The sequence below is a fragment of the Canis aureus genome, chromosome 24 (assembly GCF_053574225.1).
Source record: "Canis aureus isolate CA01 chromosome 24, VMU_Caureus_v.1.0, whole genome shotgun sequence".
Taxonomy (NCBI): domain Eukaryota; kingdom Metazoa; phylum Chordata; class Mammalia; order Carnivora; family Canidae; genus Canis; species Canis aureus.
This window is the reverse complement of record NC_135634.1, coordinates 41,520,334-41,543,280: the sequence shown is the minus strand read 5'-3', so window position 1 is coordinate 41,543,280 and position 22,947 is coordinate 41,520,334. Positions and strand designations below refer to the sequence as shown.

At 44.4% G+C, this 22,947-nt stretch overlaps 2 protein-coding genes and 1 long non-coding RNA gene across 16 annotated transcripts in view; 1 reads left to right on the top strand and 2 right to left on the bottom strand.

Moving 5' to 3' along the window:
• Window positions 1-2,011: 2,011 nt before the first annotated feature.
• On the bottom strand, window positions 2,012-10,756 carry LOC144296140 (uncharacterized). Of its 4 annotated transcripts, none has more exons than XM_077869091.1 (5): window positions 10,641-10,756; window positions 7,547-7,741; window positions 6,848-7,010; window positions 5,166-5,514; window positions 2,012-4,991 (listed from the first exon to the last, which is right to left on the bottom strand). In XM_077869091.1, the coding sequence occupies exon 5, from the start codon at window positions 2,757-2,759 to the stop codon at window positions 2,421-2,423; it is 339 nt and encodes a 112-aa protein (XP_077725217.1). In that variant the 5' UTR covers window positions 2,760-4,991; window positions 5,166-5,514; window positions 6,848-7,010; window positions 7,547-7,741; window positions 10,641-10,756; the 3' UTR covers window positions 2,012-2,420. The 4 variants fall into 4 exon arrangements, with proteins under 4 accessions (XP_077725217.1, XP_077725214.1, XP_077725216.1 ...); XM_077869088.1 differs by having other exon boundaries at window positions 4,145-5,027; XM_077869090.1 differs by having other exon boundaries at window positions 4,145-4,991.
• Window positions 10,757-10,802: 46 nt separating this feature from the next.
• Window positions 10,803-22,947, top strand: part of LOC144296138 (thiamine transporter 2-like) — a 37,743-nt gene continuing 25,598 nt past the window's right edge. For 3 of the 11 annotated variants that reach the window (XM_077869072.1, XM_077869071.1, XM_077869086.1), the window contains exons 1-2: window positions 20,465-20,668; window positions 21,931-22,042. The gene's annotated coding sequence lies outside the window, so the exon portion shown is untranslated. Of the gene's footprint in view, window positions 10,858-17,493; window positions 17,887-18,888; window positions 18,970-20,464; window positions 20,669-21,142; window positions 21,307-21,477; window positions 21,826-21,930; window positions 22,043-22,947 lie in introns of those variants that run through there. The other 8 variants (XM_077869079.1, XM_077869073.1, XM_077869078.1 and 5 more) reach the window with 5 other exon arrangements.
• On the bottom strand, window positions 17,268-20,389 carry LOC144296139 (uncharacterized). Its single transcript, XR_013363299.1, has 2 exons — window positions 20,194-20,389; window positions 17,268-17,436 (listed from the first exon to the last, which is right to left on the bottom strand). It is a non-coding gene; the product is annotated as an uncharacterized LOC144296139 (long non-coding RNA).

Here is a 22,947-nt window from a genome sequence, read left to right as displayed (position 1 = left end):
AATAGTCTTCTTAGAAAAATGAATGTGAAAGATCAAGATTAGATAAGTAGACCAAAAAGACAATTTTTTCAAGTCTAGATCTTTTTAGGTTGGCAAATCAAGGAAATGTGCGACTTCACAAAATAGAATAAATGCTGAGGGAATAGAATAAGGTGCCTAATAATAAAGTGCCTGGGTGGCTCAGTCATTTGAGAGTCCGACTCTTGGTTTCCGGGCATGATCTCAGGGTCATGGGATTGAGCCCTGTGAGTGGCTCCATGCTGGGTGTGGGGACTGCTTGGGATTCTCTCTCCATCTGTGCCCCCTCCTCAAATAAATAGATAAATACATATTAACACTGTGAACAGGATCGAGGTGATGTATGAGAGAATTTACCGTGTGGTTGGATGGCTTTTTTTCATTGTTTTCGAGTCCCTTGACCTCGTCACCTTACAGAGTAAACAAATAACCTTAAAGGAAATGGTCAGTTCCTCACCCATTTGTTGACCATATTTAACATGAATTTCAAAACAGGCCGTCTTATACAGTATCTCAAATCTCTCAGAAACAGGAATAGACATCCCTATGTATCCTTCCATCACTGTATTATCCAAGGCTGCCATAACAAAAGACCATAGACCCAGTGACTTAAACAACAAAGATTTATTTCCTCACAGTTCTGGAGTCTGGGAAGTCTGAGATCAGGGTGCTGGTGTGGTTGGGCTCTGGTGAGAGCTCTATTTTGACTTGCAAATGCCCACCTTCTTGCTGTACCTTCACATGGCAGAGAGAGAGAGAGAACTCCGGTGTCTCTTCCTCTTCTTGTGAAGGCACTGATCCCATCTTGAGGTCACACCCTCAGGACCTTATCTAAACCTAATGACCTCCCAAAGACAGAATCTCCAAAAAGCATCACACTGGGAGCTAGGGCTTCCACACATGAAGGGGGGGAAGCGGTACATTATTCATTCCATAGCAATCGCCATTGGTGTCTTGCCTGTCTTGTGATTGCAGACATGGCCCTCGCGTGGTGGGTTTCGCATTGTGCTCTATTGCTCACAAATACACTTGCTGCTTCCATTTGCTGTCGTATCAGGTCCTCCTTGTCTTTCCCAGGATTGCTGACATAGCTTCAGCTCTCTCCACGAGCCAGTTAACTCTGTATGTTGCCGTTAAACAGCTCCAGCCAGAAACCACCAGCCTGTAGCACTGTGGTACATCAGAGCTCCACCAGCAACATCCATGGGATTTTTTTTTTTTTAAGATTTTGATATTTATTCATGAGAGACACAGAGAGAGATGCAGAAACATAGGGAGAGGGAGAAGCAGGCTCCCCGCGGAAAGCCTGATATAGGACTTGATCCCAGGACCCCAGGATCATGACCTGAGCCAAAGGCAGATGCTCAACCACTGAGCCACCCAGGTGCCCCCAACCATGTGCTTTAAACAAGTTACTTGACCTCTCTTTCTGTTCATTGGGCGTAATAATATGGCTTCCATCAAAACCTGTAAGTTCTTAGAATGCCTAACTTTTAAAAGCAATGCAAATGCTAGTCCTTGCTGTCTCTATCAATTGTAGGCCTGGTCTTGTCGTTGCTTATCTCCAACCGTGCTCATAGACTCTGTACCTCGGTCACAGTCGCAGCTTGCAGGCTCCCATATATGTCTTAAACTTTCCCATCCCTCACTTTTTTGTCTTTCTTGATATATCTGCCCCCAATCATCTCCACCTGTCAAAACTTCACTAATTCTTTAAAACACACCCCAAAATGTCATGTCTTTCTTGACACTCTCCCAGTCCTTTATACTCATTCCCCATCCAGCCGTGTGGACTCCCTCCTGCCACCACACACCACATCGAGGCCTTTTGACGTGTTTATTTTTCTGCCTTGTGTTGGTGGTTATTTGTGTATGACTAGATTGCAATCACACAAGACATAATTATTTGTGTATTGACAGCCCGAACCCGTGGAGGAACATAATGAGTGTTAGCTTAATGACGATAGCTCTAAAAATAAAACAATAACAACTGTTCAGAGTTTATTTTTGGAGTTTATTAAGAGATTTTTAGGAGAGCACCTTGAAAGCTTCTGTGGCCACAGAAAGGACAGAACGTTTATGGTAAATATGGTAAATAGAAAAAGACTTCATGTCTAGATAGAAAAAAAAAATGTGAAGAAGAGAAGACGCTAGAAGTCGGGATTGCTGAGCTCAGTGATCAATGTTCTCCAGCTTTTTTTCTTGGATGGCAGTGTATAAAATGTCCACATGACTATTTTTTACAATGGCAAAAGTCACCTAAACCCAGAGGATGAGAACCAAGGGAGAAAGTGCCAGGAAGCCCAGGTGGCAGGGAGACAGGGGGAACAGGTAGATGGGATGGAGGGGAGCCTTAGCGAAGGCAGCAAGCGGACGGCCCAGCACACCTGCACACCGGCCACCTAGGAGCAGCACTGCTTCTTGCAGCAGCACTTCTGCTGGCAGCACTTCTGCTGGCAGCAGCCCTTCCCGCACCCACAGGAGCTGCACCCGCACGAGCTGCACCCGCAGGAGCGGCGACAGCAGCAGACCACGGGGACACTGCAGCAGCAGCCACAGCAGCCAGAACAGCAGGGGCAGCAGTTGACACGGTAGCACCTGCAGGTGGTACAGCTGCCCCCGCAGCCCCCGCAGCCACCGCAGCCTCCACAGCCTCCACAGCCTCCGCAGCTACTGCAGCCTCCGCAGCCTCCGCAGCCACTGCTGCAGCCACCGCAGCCTCCACAGCCACAGCACCCCATGGTGTCAGTAGAGAGGACTCAGGACAGGTGAGGAGGGCGATCAGGAGGTCGAGGAAGGTCTGATGCCGCCTTCTGCTGGGGGACCCCCTTATATACTGACACCCCCCTTATTTTTCAGCCCAATTTCCACAGAAGAATCTCACAAGACCTCTCCTCACTTCCTCCTTGGGGCCCCTTGCCATGGTAACACTGCTATTTTTAGCACAGCAGCGCCCTTAGTGACCTCTGAGTTTTCTGCTATGAATGGAAGAGCTGTGTGTTACATCTTTAGTCCAGACGTAGAAAAATGATGGCTAAAGTGGAGGGAAAGGGGTTCCAGGCGCCTGACAAGGATGCTTGTGTCCCAGACGGGAGCCATCGGAGACCTTCCATGGGGTTCCCCTGCCCACCACGGGGCCTCTCGAGGATGCTGGGCAACCAAAATGGAAAACCAGAAGAATCCCGACAGCCTCCTGGTTGACGAGAAGTAGATCAGGGGAGGACATTCGAAGTCTTCCTTCTCTAGCTTTGAAAAGGAAAGCCTGTTAAAGAGGTGCCCGTGGTGAATCCAGGGACACCCACAAGCTGGGGGAAGCGCAGACCTGCCAGGGCTGGGTTGTGTCCCATCCAGAAGCTGCAGCATAGGCCCCCACACAGACTGTGGTCGGTGGTGTCCCCTTGTGAGCGTTGTCTGGAGCAGCCCCACTAAGCGGGTTCTCATGATCGTCCAGCAGGAAGATGCTTCTCGGGACTCCGAATCACACCTGCAGGCTCTCGGGGGTGGGAGAGGCAGCCAGCCGGAGAGCCAGCATCTCAAATAAACATTCCCCTGGTCTTGGTTGGCCTTAAACCTGAGACAGCCAGCCTCTCGATGAAACCTTTCTTACTTTTTTTCCCTCAATTATTTAACAAACAACAGCAGAAACTTCACTGTTGGCAGATGACATAGGAGCAGGCTGCCCAAAATTATATCTTTAGCATCTGACATTACACAACTCTTAAAAGAAATTTTATTTTTTTTAAGATTTTATTATTTATTTATTTATTTATTTATTTATTCATTTATTTAAAAATGTCTCTCATTAGATACACAGAGAGACAGAGAGAGGCAGAGACACAGGCAGAGGGAGAAGCAGGCTCCATGCAGGGAACCTGATAGGGGACTCGATCCCGGGTCTCCAGGATAGGCCCTGGGCTGAAGGCGGCAAAAACCACTGAGCTACCAGGGATGCCCCTTAAAAGAAATTTAATGATCTGGCAATTCTTGTGAACCAAGAATCTCACTGAGCCAGGAAAAGCATATCTGAGTTTTAAGAGGAGACATGATACCTTTAGGGATGTCTACTTTTTCTCTTTTCAATCTGGTTTTCACCTGCTCTTTCAGAAAGTTTTTTTGTGACATTGAAGTGTGCCATGAATCCCAGAAGAGAGCAAAGCAATGTTTTTTTTTTTTTTTTGAAACCCATGATGACTAAGAGGTTTCTATGGCAACACAGGACTTTTACCTGCTTCTAGACTCAGATTCCCACGGTTACAATTTAAATAATAATAATAATAATAATAATAATAATAATAATAATAATAAAGATTGTTCTTAAATATTTCAGGCATTTATGTAACTCAACAGCTATCTGTTGAATGCTTACAAGGGCCCAGGCACTCTGGTAGGCCCCAGGGCAAAAAACAGATATGCACTTACGTTCTCATGGGCACACACCTCTTAGAAGTATGTTCTAACCCAGATATAGATTTAAGAGACAAGTGAAGGTTAAAATTAGCAAGGATAACTGACCACGACTTCAACAAGGAAGGGTGGAAGAGGCCTCGTGAGATCTTTACTGGGAAGACAGGTAAACAAGGCACTGGCTTGACTTGTGGTGCTGGTATATAAGGGGGTCCCCCAGCGGAAGGCGGCATCAGACCCCCCTCGACCTCTCCTGATCGCCCTCCTCACCTGTCCTGAGTCCTCTCTACTGACACCATGGGGTGCTGTGGCTGTGGAGGCTGCGGTGGCTGCAGCAGTGGCTGCGGAGGCTGCGGAGGCTGCGGAGGCTGCGGAGGCTGCAGTAGCTGCGGAGGCTGTGGAGGCTGCGGGGGCTGCGGGGGCAGCTGTACCACCTGCAGGTGCTACCGGGTGGGCTGCTGCTCGTCCTGCTGCCCCTGCTGCTGCGGCTGCTGTGGGGGCTGCTGCAGTGTCCCCGTGGTCTGCTGCTGCCGCCGCTCCTGCGGGTGCAGCTCGTGCGGGTGCAGCTCCTGTGGGTGCGGGAAGGGCTGCTGCCAGCAGAAGTGCTGCCAGCAGAAGTGCTGTTGCAAGAAGCAGTGCTGCTCCTAGGTGGATGGTGTGCAGGTGTGCTGGACCGTCTGCTTGCTGCCTTCGCTAAGGCTCCCCTCCATCCCATCTACCTGTTCCCACTGTCTCCCTCTCACCTGAGCTTCCTGGGAGTTTTTTCTCTGGTTGAGTATCTCCTACTCTGAAGTGTGGGCGAGTCTTCACTTCCTGCGAGCAAGGTCTTGTACAGGGACATCCAGTGGGGAAAGGTGGAGAACATCTGGATCCTCCATCTGCAGCTCTGGTGGCTGCTGCCCTTGGCAGGTGCTGGCCCTGCGGCTGACCCAGGAGGGGTAGTTGTGGGGCCCCCAGCCGGCCCCCATCTGTCGCTCCCTGGCTACTTGCTCTGCTGTGGGACATCTACCGCTTTCCCTCTGTGCTGGGACCTTGTTTTTCCATCTTCTCTTTTTGCTTGGGGTGGCTCAAGACTTCACACCGCCAGAGTGTCTAAAGCAAAAGGAATAATTAAACCAAAAGATGGGAGCCCTTCCAACACCTCAAGAGCAGCCCGCAGCAGCCCTGACTTCCGACCAGGAGGATCATTTGATTCTGTGTTCATCGCTGTTGCCCATCAACGTCTGCCTTTCCTGTCTCTAAGTACAATGGATTCCTGATTTCTCAGTTGCTGCTTTGTATTTCTAGCTATAATACTAACAATCTCTAATAAACTATACCAGGTCATCCTTAAAATACTGTCTCACATCAGCTTCTTATTTGGTGGTTACCGTTCAGGGGGGGCAAAGGGGCATGTAAGGAGCGGGGCAGAAAGAGCCCCACCGCAGGGGTTGCCTACATTTGTTGTGAACGTCAACTGCTTTGGTAATGGATGGCCTCCATTAATCAACATTACATTTTTTTCAGTATTTTATCTGTTTTGAATCTATATTGTAACTTGAAATATTTTTTTTTTCCCAAAAAGGTCTTAAGGAAGCTGACAATAATAGCTAAGCATGCACAGAGAGCTTGATAAAATCTGCCTCAGGCATCAGAATGTCTACTGCGACCATCCACCCACTTTCCTTCCGAGGCAAAATAATTTCACAAAAACATAGATTTTTGTATACCAGTTAAATTTGACCTGGGAATGGTATCTTTTTGACAAGTTAATTTCCCCAATTAAATTTAAAATTTGGTTTTAACCACAAAAGATTAATCCTCATGGATTTTTAGCCAACTCAGGTCTGCCTACAACCTAAGTATTCCCTTACGGGAAAACCTAATACCGCTCCTCAGAACTTTATTTTCACATTAAATGTACACAAATCAGCTTTTGGTGCTATGAAGCTTTGAGGTGAACTCAGTCATCTCATTTGCAAAAAGGATTTTCGGTAAAGGATATCATACTCACAGGACCACCACCGTGAGTTTGTGTGAAATAAGCACAGATAGGGATAACTAGGAAGTTGGGCCTTCAAAATCTCTTGAACAGTTCTCTTTTTCCCAGTCCCCACTAGCTATTTTTAAAAAATAAATAGCAACCTGTTGGCATGGGCATGGAAAACCTGTCGCTTTTCTACAATATTGGTGAGAATGCTAAGTGATACTATTTCTCAGGATGGCAATTTAGCAATCTGCATTTTTTTTTTTTTTTAAAGTACATGCCTTTCAACTCAGAGATTTCACATCTGGAGCAAAGACATATTATTGTCAAGGCTATTCATTACAGTGTAGTTAAAGAACAGGAAAAAACCTAAATGTCTGCCATTGAGGTCTCATTAAATGTTGTTACTATACATCAGAATACTGCACATCTGTCAAAAAGAGTGAGATCCAGGAGCACCTGGGTGGCTCAGGTGGTTAAGCATCTGCCTTAGGCTCAGATCATGATCTTCAGGTCCTGGGATCCAGACCTGCATCAGGCTTCCTGCCCAGCAGAGAGTCTGCTTCTCCTTCTCTCTCTGCCTCTCCTTGCTCCTCACTCCTCGCAAATGAATAAATAAAATCTAAAAAAATAAAAAATAAAAAGAGTGAGATCTCTATGAACTTAAAGGGATATTTTGAGAGCTCAGCAAGATCGTTTATGGGAACAGAAACGTACCCAGAATATAACACGCAGTCAAGGGAAAGATGTTATCACAAGATGTGCATGAGTGGGGTGCCTGTGGGGGTACAAAAGGAATTAGGAAGAAAGACCTAACTATGGAAATCCCACAGGTGTTTATTTATTTTTTTAATTATTCAAGATGGCTTTTGCCTTTTTTTTAAGATTTTTTTTTAAATTTATTTATTCCTGAGAGGCACAGAGAGAGAGAGAGGCAGAGACACAGGCAGAAGGAGAAGTGAACTCCCTGCAGGGAGCCAGATGTGGAACTCAATCCCGGGGCCCCAGGATCAGGCCCTGGGCCGAAGGCGGTGCTAAACTGCTTGGCCACCCAGGCTGCCCCCCACAGGCTTTTAAATGGCAGAAGCACCACCAAGCATCATAGTGTTGCTGTGACATCACCCCCAAGAAGTATTAATGCTCCAGGAGTGTTCATACCCAAGGAGAGTGGTGCTCTGTAGTCTTCTGCTTCAGGCCACTCACTGTGTCTCTTCTACACACAACAGCCCCTGGTCTGAGGCTGAGGGAGTCCAGGCAAAATAGTGACCATGACAATGACCGTGGCTGCCTTCGTTGCTCTGCAGGATGCAGGTGCCTAACTTCCAATTGGCCAAAGTATTCAGTGTTGTCAGGCTTTGGGTTGAAAGTAAAGCAATTTGAGAAACAATCAGGAAATTCTTATAGTCCAGTTAGGTCAATCTATGGGTTTCATTAAATAATTCGCCCTAAGCTGGTTCTCTGAAGGTTTTCAAGTTCCTATAGGTCCTTTCAAAAGATGTTCTTTCATCAAGGAATTAGACCTACACTGTGCCTCAGATTTCTAAGGAAACACACCCAGATGAAAGGAACTTGTCCCCAAAAACATTCACACCAGAAGTATGGATCACTCCACTCTCCACTGGTAAAAGCGCTTTGCCAAACATGTGAGGAGGTGCCACCCAGAGACATGAACTGCTGCCCTAACTTCTTCCCTGTGTCCTCCTGCTGTGTGACTTCAGATCATGGAAACTGACAGGGAACATTCAGCAAGAAAAAATAGAGAAAATGGAGTAATAACTCCCTCCTTCTTTTAAAACATTGTTTCCTGAATTTAAAATAATGTAAGCTCATTATAAACAAGTTCAAAATACAGCAAATTATAAGGGTGAAAGTTAACATTGCTTATAGTAACCACTCCTACCATTCCGTTATATTTCCTTCCATTATTTTCCTACATTTCTATTCTTTCCCAATATTTTTATTTTGGGGAATCGTAAACCTATGGAAAAGTTGTGAGAATATTGCAGGAAGATCCCATATACCACTCGCTACCCAATGGTGAACATTTTGCCAGAGTTTTAGTTTTTCTCACTCCTTCTCATTTGAGAACAAGTTGCAAATATGAAACTTCACCCTTAAAAATATTAGCATCTATTTCCCAAAAAGGGATATTCTCCTCCAAAACTATCACATAATTTTCACACTTAAGAAACTCAATAGTGGTCCATGCTACTGTGCAATATACAGTCTTTAATTTCTCTATCCCAAGAATGCCTTGCAATTTATATTGACATTTTTAATAATTTTTCAACCTGGATCCAACCAAAGATATATTTTAAGTTGACTTTAATCTAGAATGGTCCTCCAACATTTTATTTCTGTCCTGGAAAGTTGTTGCTGCAAAATCACCCTTAAAATAAATAATAGTGAAAGGGAAAATAAGGGAAGGGAGAAGAAATGTGTGGGAAATATCAGAAAGGGAGACAGAACGTAAAGACTGCTAACTCTGGGAAACGAACTAGGGGTGGTAGAAGGGGAGGAGGGCGGGGGGTGGGAGTGAATGGGTGACGGGCACTGGGTGTTATTCTGTATGTTAGTAAATTGAACACCAATAAAAAAAAATATATATAGAAGAAAAAAAAATAAATAAATAAATTTGTCTGTTGTTGTTGCAAAATCACCCTTAAAATGAATTTGTCTGTTTCTTCCCTCATGATCAAATTCAGGTTAAATAGGAATACTATACAGGTGATTTTTTTGCCCCCTCAAAACATGGCATTGAGAAGTATGTGATGTCAGTTTATCCCTTACTGGTGATGTTAAACTTGATCAGCTAATTAATGTAGTGCCCACCGAATTTTGTCATTGTTAATCTACTCTTTCCCTTTTAATAACAGTGGTGCTATTTTCTGTGTATTTATACAACAAAATGAAAAGTATTACAAATATATGTCTTATTCTGATTTTTGACTTAACATTTAATTGTATATAATTGCTCTTATATTAAATATTTGCCTTTTAGAAACTGTTTTTAGAAACTTTTTAATGACTACATAGTAGCTATTTTTGTGTGTAATTTCTATCATTACCTCATATTCACCACTAAGATACCTAAGCAACTGTACATTTAACCAACCGTTTGGAAATACAAACTTGGATACCAACAACAACAAAAGAAAAAAATGACTTTTTCCTTATTTTGAAAATTGTGTAGATTTATAGTTTTAAAGGTATTATGGAGAGGTCCCATGTATTCTTATTTTAGTTTCTGTCAATAGTGACATCATGCATAACTATAGTAAAATAAAAAGTGAATTTTTTTAAGTAAAAACCTTACACCGCACCAAATCCTCTTAAATTCCAGATGGATCTTTTTATATTTTAATATTTATATAAGGATATTTCAATACTTAAACTTTTTATTTGAAGTATAAATTAAAACCATAGGGTAGTTCAAAAACTATGGGAGAATAATTTTATATTCTTAGAATGTGGAAGGTCGTGCTTAGTATAGCACCAAGACCAAAACTCATAAGAAAAAAATTAATATATAGAATTTATACATTTAAACATCTGCCAACAACTCAAGATGAACAAAGTCCCAATTTTTTTTAAAACTGGAAAAATAAAAAAGAACTGGAAAAATTATATATGCGCATCAACAGACAAAAGATAAATATCTTCATATGTATAGAGTTCTTACAAATCCATATGGAAAAAATATACGAAGGACAGAATCAGGCATTTGAAAAAAAAAAAACATAAATCAGGGCTCCTTGAAAAATGAGTGATTCCTGGTTTAGGTCATCAAATGCACAAGATAAGCCCCCAAAATCTTGTTACCTTGTAAAACAAGAAGTCACAAAGCATAATGGAATCGCACTGAGCGGACCATTTGAGCATCAGAAAGAATAACAACTGCAATGTACTGAAACATATTAGATATATTTAAATACATGTGTATATAATAATAACAGAAAAAAATATAAAAAACCTCATTAGTCATCTTTGGAAGATGCCAGAAAATTAACACATTATTTTGAAATTGACTTTTAAAAATGGGGGAGCAGAGAATCAAGCATTTATCCTGCCTTTCCTAAATAAAATGCACCCCAGAGTAACCAAAGAGGTGAGAAGAGGACATCTGGCTCTGCAGACAGAGTCCTGGTATGGAAGGGGAAGGAAAATGCAGCCCTAATGAATTCATGGACATCAGTAGTGACCAGCCATGGATGCCAAGATCACACAGAGTGAGACAAAGAGAATGACATGCCTCTTGATTGAAGAATTCAACGCCACCTATTAGCACCCTAATACTAGATAGGGGATGGTCGCAAGCCACTAGAGCTGATTACTGGAAATCCAGAGTGTTAAATGATTCCATGGGGGTGCAGTCTTCCAATTCCAGAACTCCGCTGTGGACAACTAACTAAGTCTACCATAGAGACAAATTCCAAGGAGACACTGCAAGGGCTGCAGGGGAAATGCAGGTTAGAATAGACCGTAGAGTTGCTTCAACCACTTGCAGGGATACATAAGTCTTCTTAGAACCCTGTTTTTAAAAATAAGATACTTGGAGAAGTACGAGCATAACTAATTACTAAGAGATATTAATTAAAAATTATTCTTAGGAGCACCTGGGTGGCTCAGTCAGTTAAGTATCCAACTCTTGATTTTGGCTCAGGTCATGATCTCAGAGTCGTGAGATGGAGCTCCACAGTAGGCTCCACGTGGAGCCTGCTTGGGATTCTCTCTTCTCTGTCCCACCCCCACCCCCTCGTTCTCTCTCTCTGTTTTTCTCTTTAAAAAAAAAAAAAAAGAAGAAGAAAGCATTTTTAATTTTTAGGCATGACAATGGCATTGGGTTATACTTTAATTTTTAGAAATTTTCTTCAAAATAATTGGCTATAAATTAACCATTGTTGAAGCTCCATGGCGTTCATGATATATGTTTAAAGTTGGGTTTTTTTTCACAGTGAACTTCACTAGTAAGAAAAACATTAATTTTTCTCATCTGCTGTATTAACAAAACATTGTTTTAATCATATCTAATGTTGGTTGCAGAATGTAAAGAAACCATCATACGCAGTGGCTGGAAATAACTGATAAACATTTTATAGAGGGCAATTTTGTGGCTTTTATCAGCAAAACATAGATAACCTTTGATCTAGTAATTCCACGTTTAAGAATTTGCTCCGAGGGGACCCCTGGGTGACTCAGTGGTTGAGCCTCTGCCTTTAGCTCAGGGCGTGATCCCCAAGCTCCTGGGATGAGTCTCTCATCAGGCTCCCTACAGGGAACCTGCTTTTCCTTCTGCCTATGTCTCTGCCTCTCTCTCTGTCTCTCATGAATAAATAAATAAAATCTTAAAAAAAAAAAAAAAGGAATTTGCCCCAAGGAAATGATCAGAAGTGAGAAAAGATGTAATGTATAGCTAGCATTTATTGAACTCTTATTTTGTGCCAGGCACTGATTCATTTAATCTGCATGATAACCTTTTGGATTCGGTATGTTATTTTAAGATTTATTTTATTTATTTGAGAGAGAGAGAGAGCACGCGGAGGGGAGGACAGTAGGAGAGGGTGACAGGCAATGATGATGGCTGGATCTGCTCCAGGCTTTTGCTGGAATCCAGTCCCTCTGGTGGTCTCAGCTGCCCTAACCTGTGCACTCTCTTGCTGAGCCTGTCCTGAGAGATCCCTAGGGTTCCAGATCACACACCCAGGCACAGCTGCCCTGCTCTCCCCATCCCCACCCGCATCACCAGGGAACCCCTTCACTGCCACCCACTGGCGCTCAGGGGTCCCCGCTCTGCTGGGCTGAGGGTGCTCAGTGGGTGTCCACGGTTCTTACAACCACTGAGTCTACTCTCCTCTTCTCCCTTCATCCCAAGTGTGGAGCAGTGTGTTCTTTTAATTCCCCATGAATTTTCAGGCCCCAGATTCGAACTATATTGGTGAGTCTCCCCAGGTTCAAGGACAACAGGGAGTGGTTTAAAATCACAACCAAATATAGCCCTGCTCTTCACCCCCAGGTGTCTCTCCCCACTTCCATCCCCCCTGCTGCCTGCCCACAGCCCACCCCTGCTCTGCCTGCAGGATGCCTTCAAGCAGCTTTGCTTCCCAAGGAATCTGACACAAACCACAATTAAACTCCCTTGAAAGAAGGATTCACCTGCCCCAGGCAGGGCTTTGCCCCACTTTCCTATTCTTAAATCTACCTTGGCTCAGGTGGTGGAAGGTGGAAATATCTGCTCCCTTCAGAGTGAATTCCATGTCAGTCCCACCCACTGCTCCCCCCCTCCCGATTCACAACAGGACAATTAACCTCAGAACTCAATTAACCAACAGCCCTACTTCCTGATGCTTGGAGCATTTAATTTCAAGCATCACGTGGGATGTGGCCTAGGAATATGACGCCTCTGTTGAGAAGTGCCAAACTCTGTCCTGTTCATTTTCATGTGCCCTCCTCCACTGGGGATTAAAATTGAACTGGGAATCTTTTCTGGAGACTCAAAGCCAGTGCTCCCGACCATCTGTGAGCATTGGCTTGAACTGTCCCCCCACCCTCTAGCCCAGACAAGCAGGCACCTGAATCCAGGCAAAGAGCAGAAACAGGTCTACCTGACACATCCCCAAATGGGCAGAGGAAAGGAAATATCTCCCAGGTTCCCATGCCCTGATGGAAGCTCTGCATCTGCCTGATGGAAGCCCTGATGGAGCCTCTGCATCTGCCTCTGCAGGAAGGAGGGGAATGCTTGTCTACCTGTGCACCCGAATCAAAGGAGGAGAAACTTGAAGGCAGCGAAGTCTGCACCCCAGACAGACACTGCCTTCAATTTCTTTTTTTTCCAAAGAGTTTATTTATTTATTTGCCAGAAAGAGAGGGTGCGCACAAACAGGAGGAGAGGGAGAGAGAGAGGCAGGCTCCCCACTGAGCAGGGAGCCCAATGTGAGACTCGATCCCAGGACCCTGAGATCATGACCTGAGCTGAAGGCAGACACTTAACCAACGGAGCCACCCTGCTCTTACCAAGGTATTGCTGGCCATAATTAGAGTAGGGAAACCAGTTGACAACTTAAGTTGTACATGTTCGAAATTGGACCCTTGATCTTCCTACCAGTATGCCTCCCCCTAAAATGCTTTTCTCACAGACACTCCCTACTCTGTTAATTCTCTTCCACAGTGACTTCATCCTCTTGTTTCCCAGCCTAGAGAGACCCTGGCACCCAGGGACATCTATCTTCCTCTTACACCCTGCCCTGGATTGATCAGCAATATGGGTGGCATCACTGGGACCCAACCCAGTCTCACCTGCACCCCTACCCCACAGGCCCCAGCTTTTCCCCCTCCCCACTGCGCCCAGCAAGAGCTTCCTCAGGATGGAGCAGCAGCTCTGGCTCCCATCCTGCGCCCCCTGTAGTCAATTCTCAAGGCCCAGTTACAAGAATCCTTCTGCAGAGAAAGGCAGGTGATCTCATCTCTAATTCACGCCTCCTCAGGTGTCCTATGACACTCACTGGCCATGATATGAACTGACACATGAGATGCAGTCCCCCCACCACTGTGCTGAAGTCCCACTCCCAGGGCCCTCCTCTGCTTCCGGCCCACAGTTCTCTTGACCCCGACAACTGGACACTTCACTCTCTCCCCACTTCTGGTCTGTGCTCCAGCGTCACCTGCCTCCTCCAGGAGTCCTATCTAAATTCCTCAATTTAAAATTGAAATCCTACTCACCCTCCCTGCAATCCAACTCTCCACCACAATGCTCTTTTTCTCCCCATGACATCACCTTGGTAATATATATATTTTTAAGGACCTCTATGACACAGAAAACAATGAATTCTACTTAGTAATACATCATCTTCTTTATTTAATTTGCTAATTACTTTGATGATATAATGGGACAAACCCTTGACATCCCAGTCTAAAAGGTTCCTCATCACCCCAACCCTTCTTTCTGCACCTTGACACTTAGGCTAGTCCTTACCTTAAAGCCTGCGCTCGTCATTTCTTTGCGTTTCTTTGGACATAGATTTATTACATCTATATGCATTCCTTCCTGTGAATGCATGGAAATTCATTTGTTCATCTACTCTCTGGATGATGGGAATTTCTATTGCTTCCAGGGTTTTGCTGTTGTTGCCAGTGCTGCTATGAACTTGTTTGTACAGGCCTGCTGGAGCCCGTGTACAAGAGTTCATACACACCTGACAGTGAAATTGTTGAGTCTTATGGAAATAAACGAAGACCAAAGAGAACAGAGAGAGGTCATTTATTCGGAGCCCCCTACAGCAGAGGGGTCGGCCCCCATCACTTGCATTTTGGCAGAGGCTCAAAGGCAGACAGTGGCAGAGCTCTATGGTGGAAAAGGAGAGGCTTCAGGTGTCCCCCTTTTGGGAGCCTGTGGCCCGAGGAAGGTGGAGATGAGCTAGCTAGAAGCTGGGCATCCTATGTTACTGGTTGAAGGGGGGCATGGCATGTCTGGCTCTCTCCAGCTGTCCTAAGTTGCAAGCAGGGACAAAAATTCGGAAGCTGCCAGTTAGTGATCTGGTCCTGACCATTTGGGGCCAATTGTTGCAGGAGTTATTATTTGACTTCCTGGATTGTTTGCTGGAGATAGTGATCGGACTTCTGGAAATCTGACTTGCAGGTAGTAGATTGGCTGCTGGGGCAGCTTACTTCGATAAAGGCTGGTTTCCTGGCTGGTTGCTGCAGATGATGGGCGACAGTTCTGTTTTTATATATGGTTCAGCCATTGACCATTTGTATGCTCAGTCTTTAGTCTTTAACATACTATATAACATACTCATTTTCTTTTTTTTCAATACTCATTTTCTAAGTGTGTTGTCTCACTGCCACACCTAGCATGTTAGTTCTATGAGAATGGGAATTTTTTTTAAGATTTTATTTATTTATTCATGAGAGACAGAGAGAGAGGCAGAGACATAGACAGAGGGAGAAGCAGGCTCACTGTGGGAAGCCTGATGCAGGACTCGATCCTGGGATCCAAGGATCATGACCTGAGCCAAAGGCAGATGCTCACCTACTGAGCCATCCAGGTGCCCCCCAAATGGGAATTTTTATCTGTCTTGCTTGTTGATCTACTCTTGATGCCTAGAACAGTGTCACCTTGTGGTTACTCCGTATGTATTTATAAAATCAGAAAACATAATGTATCTATAAAAATATCATGCTGCTGGTACACATGTCTTATTTCCCCGTCCTCAGAAGTAAACAACTCAGACCTAATATCCCCACCCCCCACCCCACCCGTGAGTGCAAAAAGTTCCCAGCCCTTGATTATTCTCATGTGTCCCACCATGCCCAGAATTGGTGATCCCCCAGGTATATGCTGAAGCAAATTCATGTATTTTATGTTATTTTCTCGTTCACATATTAGTGTGATGGCTGGCAAGTAGTAACAAGTAATAGCCCTCCCAGCAGGCAGTCTCACCCTCATCTTCCCGGTGCATTTGAAAACAGACTTGGGCCAGGCAAGAAGTGCCTGTTTCTGCTTGAGTCTTGTGAACCCTGGCATGGGCTCCCCAGAAGCATCCCCGACCCTGTAATTTGGTGTGTGCTTTTCCCCTTGCTCCCTGTCCCAGTGCCTCCTGCAGTTCTTTTCAGTGCAACACTCTAAAAGCACCTGCTCTCTGTGAGTGCCTCCTCGGTGGGAGAGATAGGAGAGGACCAGAGACCCGGTGGGCTGGGTTGTGAGCCAGTGGGAGGGAACCACCTTGGCAGCCCCTGAGCAGCACCCTTCTGCCCTGGTCTCCATCCCCTGCTTTTCACAAGAAACAGATTTAAGTAGAAAAGTCTGAGGCATAGTTCATATGGAAGGGTACTGCACTCTGAACGTGGCTTTATCAATAACATACACTGTGTGTGTTTCACCTTCAAGGAACATTGGGATGTGTGATCTGAAACAACCCGTTGGGACATCTTAAAGATTTTATTTATGTAGAGAAAGAGAATGTGAGTGAGGGGAGGGGCAGAGGGCGAGGGAGAGAAAATCCTCAAGTAGAGTCCCCACTAAGGGTGAAGCCTGACACTGGGCTCGATCTCACGACCCTGAGATTGTGACCTGAGCAGAAATCAAGAGTCAGATGCTTAACCAACTGAGCCACCCAGGTGCCCCTTCTCATTGTGACATTGTAATTTTTCCGTTCCTATAATTTATTTAGATATAACAGATTATAGTCAAAGTGAAGAAAGTGTTTTGGTAACTCATAGTGTTCACTGATAGATTTATTTACCCATGACCACACTAGTATTTTGTGACCACAACCTGACAAAGACACAGTTGACTAGTGCTGGTGATGGAATAAAAATTCTCATTAATATGCAGTCGGATTTTAGGTTGTTAATAGCACCAGACCTAGAAATACTAAAACCTAAGTAGGTATACATTGGTTAAGGTGTTGAATTTCCACCTGGCTATAGACACTAAGATCAAAATCTGTTAGAAAAGTTGAATCCAGAGGTGGAGAAACAGAGTCCATTGATATAATGTTACCAGAGTCTTTTTTCTGACTCGCATAGGAGGATAACTATCCTATCCTAACTATCCTCCTTGATAAGTCACCAAATTATGACCATGATGTGAAAACCTATTAACGACAGATTATCCGTTACTTACTCCAAACCCATCTCAAACAAACACCAGGGGTCGGTCTTTGAAGGGTGTAATCATCCTTGGGTAAGACACAGTCGAGTCAGGACAAGAGAGATGTTGGCGAGACTTCGAATGCCAGTTTTATGCAATTTATTAGGAAAATCATTGTCTTAGATTTACAGAAACAGAAAGTAGTGGAGATTCAGGATGTAGAAGCCACAAGAAGAGGGGAAAGGAGTAGAAACAAACATTTCAGCAGTGACATTTCAAGAAAGCATAGCATTAAAAATCATCACTCTATTTTGTTGGGCGCATACTCTGGCAATGGTTGGAGGAGTGTGTTGGTGTTTTCCATTTAGAGGCAGGATCTCGGGGACCAGGGGATCCGTATTAAACTCCTGAGCCCGAGAACCAGTGTCACGTCACCCCTGTGACATTCAAATCAGGAGGACTGGAAGGAAGAAAGAAAATTTTACCAGTAGGATATTTACCTGCTGTATCTTCCCAGAGGTCGGGGGGCCGCCTAGGAGCAGCACTGCTTCTTGCAGCAGCACGTCTGCTGGCAGCACTTCTGCTGGCAGCACTTCCCGCAGCCGCACCCGCACGAGCTGCACCCGCACGAGCTGCACCCGCAGGAGCGGCGGCAGCAGCAGACCACGGGGACGCTGCAGCAGCAGCCACAGCAGCCAGAACAGCAGGGGCAGCAGTTGACACGGTAGCACCTGCAGGTGGTACAGCTGCCACAGCCACCACCGCAGCCTCCGCAGCCTCCGCAGCTACCACAGCCTCCACAGCTACTGCAGCCTCCGCAGCCTCCACAGCCACTGCTGCAGCCACCGCAGCCACCGCAGCCTCCACAGCCACAGCACCCCATGGTGTCAGTAGAGAGGACTCAGGACAGGTGAGGAAGGTGATCAGGAGGTCGAGGGGGGTCTGATGCCGCCTTCCACTGGGGGACCCCCTTATGTACCAGCTCTGGGGGCAGCAGCGGGAAGACACATGACCACTTCCCTGTTGCTATTTAGTTCAGCAATCTAGGGAACATCTCATAATATATTCATTACTTCCCTTTTTGTGATGTCAGCTAGATTTATTAGGTTATTTATTTTTTTAAGTCAAATAAATGCCCTAAAAATTCCAGGAAGGGTTCCTGAGAGCCATGGAAAAGGGGATGCTGTCAACAACCATGGACACACTAAGAAGGCCCACGCCGCACAACTGAGGGTCTGATGTTCTAACAACAATTAACATTATTAGGGGGCTATTTCCTTGTGTAGCCCAGAAGTCCTCTCACCAAAGACTGGGAGTGTCAGGCTGAAATATCATTGCCAACTGCAAAGTCAGCCTTGCTCTTCTGATCAGAGATTGTTTACCAAAGAATGAAAATCTTACTCCCCGCCACAGAGTCCTAAAGCGGGTCACCATGTCCCACCACACAGTATATTTTACATTGCGAGCTTGCTTAAAAAGCACAAGTAAATATTTGCAATGACTCATCTTTTTTTCTGGTACAATTCCTATTGCACTTAAAAAAAGTATTTCCTAATTAGAAGAAAAAATGAATTTGAGTGCTTGGGAAGTTTTTATCGAATGACAGTTAAGAGGGAACTCTACATGTAAGATGGTATGCCCCACAATGGCAGATAGATGATGAGAAATATTTTAACCATGTACATATATTTTTAAATTAATATTCAAGGCACATTTGAAAGCTATTGACATGACCCATATTGTATGTTTCCTGGGGTCTCATATGGGTGACCATACACCCAGCCTTCGTTCCTGTCCTAACATACACACCAAATAATGGTACAAAGTGGTGCATTATGGAACCTTCCAGCACAGAACATCATTAGCATCAGGAGCTAATGCTTCTTTATTATTGAGAAAGATTTTTTTTTAGGTGAGTCTCAGGCAACTCTACCGCTTTGAAACAGTAGATGAGAAAATACTTCGGAAAATACTTTGGAAAGATCAAACAGTGGTAAGGGTTCTTAACTTTGGCACTACTGACATTCGGAGCCAGATAGCTCCTTGTTGGGGGGTGGGGGGTGTCCTATGCATTATAGGATATTAAGCAGCAACCCTGGCTTCTACTGATTAGTTATGACAACTTCTCTCCCAGTTATGACAACCCATATGTCTCTCAAGGGCCAAAATTGTGCACCCCCCATCCCGAGATCCAGAGCTCTACCGAAACGTAAGGGAAAATATCCCACATCATAGCACTCTAGCAAAAGACGCAAGTTTAGAAATAGTCCTTGAAGTCCACAAAAGGATTTTGTATGAAATTCTTTTTTCCCTTTTAAATCTTTGGAAAGAATCTCTAAGACAGGAAGGGGCAAAGTACATGGGTTGGCTGGTGAGTGAGGCCAGGGAAGGGCTCACCTATGCTTACAGACTCCGCCACCATACTGACAAGGAGCCAGTGCTCAAAAAATGTTGGAGTAAATTGACTTGTGCTCTCATGAGTTTCTTTTGTGTCCAATACCCCAGGGAGGCAGGCAGTCAACAGTAAGAAAACCACAGGAAATACTAGTGAGGCCAACAAAACGAAATCCTAGCCCCTTTTAAAAAATGAAGTAGACAGAGCAAAGCACAAAACCAAACCAAAACAAAAAGCCACGTGAGTCTATGCTATTTGCTAGTCAGCACTGCCCAGCGTTCTATCTTTCATCCCCACAGGAGGAGAAAAAGGGAACACAGAGAATACAAGCGATGCTTGGTGAGGGAAAGGGTGCCTTGGTTGGACCAGCAGGGCCTGTCTTCTGACTCCTGGCTGCACAAACACTCCTGGAAAGACAGGAAGCCAGGCAAAGGGACCTGGGGACATAAAGTGTTTATGGACCAGTGTTCCCCAGGGAGCTCAAAATGGCTTCCAAGAGACCTACGCTGCAGGGAATAGAAAGGCAGCGCTCCAAGAAGTAGGAAAGAGGCCATAAAAACAGGCCTGGGAGAATGTCATGGACAAACCTGCCATGTTGAAACTTATCCCATGCCTTCTTCCCCCTCTCTTCCTGTTGCTTCCAGGCTGGGTAGGAAGACCCTATCTTTCCCAAGGTCTGCTACTGCCTCTTCCTTGGTATCTGTTCGGAAGCCTATGGTGTGATACTTCTTTGGCCCAAGTTTCTTTGCCTGACCTCACATCTGTCTCAGTTCGGGCTGCTCTAACAGAATACCATAGACTGGGTGGCTTATAAATACACACAGTTTGGGAGGCTTGAAGTCCAAGATCAGGGTGCCACCATGGTGGGTTTCGAGGAGAGCCCTCTTTGTGGTTGCAGACTTCTCCGTGTATCTCCATATGGTGGAAAGAGGTTTGAGAGTGCTCAGGAGTCCCTTTATATGGGCACTAATCCCATTCGTGCGGGCTCCACCCTCATGACCTGATCACCTCCCGAGGGCCCCACCTCCTAATACCATCACAATGCGGGGGGGTGGGGGGGGGGTGGGGGGGGGTAAGATTTCAGCCTAGGCATTTCGGGGGAACTTTCAGCCCATTGCAACATTCTCACTTCCCACCAGTCTGCCCCTTTCTCAGTCCACCGCTATGTTCCTGACACAGGGATGAAAATATAAATAAAATATGATCCCAGACTTCAAGGAGCTCAGTCTGGCCAGGAACACAGACAATGGTGTACAATCTGGCAATTAGGACAGTCTCTCATTTCAGATGCTGAAAGGTAGGTATCTTCTAGTATTTGATGAAAAAAATCAACAAAGCAGCACATATTGAAGAATTTCTCATGAGATCCTTTTTTTTTTTAATTTTTTTTTATTGGTGTTCAATTTACTAACATACAGAATAACACCCAGTGCCCGTCACCCATTCACTCCCACCCCCCGCCCTCCTCCCCTTCTACCACCCCTAGTTCGTTTCCCAGAGTTAGCAGTCTTTACGTTCTGTCTCATGAGATCCTTTTAAACAAAAAAGACAGTAGTGCATCTCTAGCTGTGTTTCAGTCCCTTGTAATAAATAAGTTCGTATCTTACCTCCTGGGACTGGAACATTCTGAGCTATACTATGCTGAGATAGTTTAACAAGGCCACATATGAGGGAAGGAAGATATACTCTTTTGGTTTTATATGCTTTATGTACCTCTTGACTGTGTAACTTTGGTTAATAAGAATATATTGCTTATTAATATGTTCCCGAGATCCAGAGCCCTACTGAAACGTAAGGGGAAATATCCCACATCATAGCACTGAAAAAGGAGGAGAAAAAGTGGCAAGGAAGGGATGCGTGATGCTTTGTGGGCAATGATGAAATAGACACAAGATGTCTCAGTAGAACTTTGAATAAGACCAGAAATCTCTCAAGGTGAGAAGAAGAATGGTGGTGAGGTATCTTTCTTTAATTATATATATATATATATATATAAATATATATATATATATTTATATATATATATATATTTTTTTTTAATGACCAACCACAGTATTTTTCTGATTATAAATAAACCAAGAAATTAAGCTTGGTCATGAAAGTCAAGGTCATGCACCATTCGCCCAGGCTGTGCAACCTAGAGTGACATTTGCAAAGGTGATCCAAGTGGTAACGAGACACTGGAGCTCCTTCAGGAGTGATGGGTGACTGAGCAGATGTGACCCATTCCAGGCCTTTCTGGAGAGGGGTGTAACCTCAAGCAACCATTGTTCTACACAATATACATTAAATATGACAGGAACTAATTGTAATCACCAACAAGTGATGCTGAATCTCAAAGTTATCATTGAAAGGAAAAATGGAGCCTGGACGTTTCAGCAGGAGGTTCTGAGAAAACGGAGCAGATCTTACAATTGAGGGGACATGGTCGTCCCTTTGTTACGCTCAGCCAGGGTGAGGCCGAGCTGAGTCGGAATCCTGGCTCAGACCCCAGATGTGACACTTTGCATGTACCTTGACCCCTTTGAACCAGAATTTCTAATGGCATTTACCTCCTAGGACTGTGCTGACAGTAATCACAGTAAAGTACCTGGAATGGACTTATCTACTACGCACTTGTGCTTACTTCCTTTCTTCTACAAAACCTAGAAATAGAAGCTCTGGTGACAAAGTAAGTCTCTTACTTTTATTGTGTACCTCAATAAGTAGTAGTCAAGATCTTGTTGTGATTTTTCTAAGCCTGGCAACACAAACCCTAGGCAGGACATAAATGATATACAGTTGACCCTTGAACAATGCAGAGTTGGGGCACCAAACCCCTACACAGTTTAAAATATAACTTTTGACTCCCAGAAAACTTAACTACTAATAGTCTACTGTTGACTAGAAGCCTTACTGATAGCATAAAACATCGATGACACATTTTATATGTTAGTATATATATATAATATACTATGTTCTTACTTTAAGCTAGAGAAAAAATGCTATTTAGAAAATCATAAGGCACAGAAAATACATTTACACAACTATACTGCATTTATCGAAAAGAAATTCCACATAGAAATGAAACCATGGATTTCATCATGGATGAAACCACTGAATTTTTCAAGGGTCAACTGCATATTTTTTCAAATCAAATGTGAATTATTTCAATTATAAGACATTCTGGAAAAGGCAAAACTGGAGACAGAGATTAGTGGGGAAAAGGGGACAAATCCACAGAACACTGCTCTGTATGACACTATAATAGTGGTTACCTGTCATTATACATTTACCAAAACTCAAGGAATTTGTAACACCAAAAGTGAGCTTGCAGTCAACGGTGGACTTCGGGAGATAATGGCATGTTGAGTTAGGTTCCTCCATTGTGACAACTGTCCCACTCTGGGGCGGGATGCTGATGGTGGGGGAGGCCCTGTAGGGAACACAGAGTATATAGGAAATCTCAGAACTTTCAGGTCAGATGTGTTGTGATCCTAAAACTAAAAACTATAGTCTACTTAAAAAAAAAAAAAAAGACATGACTTAACCTAAACTAAGGAAACTGAGGCATGGAGAGACCATGGCTTTCTCTGA

Bases quoted from the DNA above. Each gene is read 5' to 3' on its own strand.
- LOC144296140 (XM_077869088.1), bottom strand. From the start codon at position 5,427: ATGTCCCACAGCAGAGCAAGTAGCCAGGGAGCGACAGATGGGGGCCGG. The intron at 5,028-5,165 runs GTGAGAGGGAGA...TTCTGCTGGCAG, and splicing joins AAAACTCCCAGGAAGCTCAG to CACTTCTGCTGGCAGCAGCC.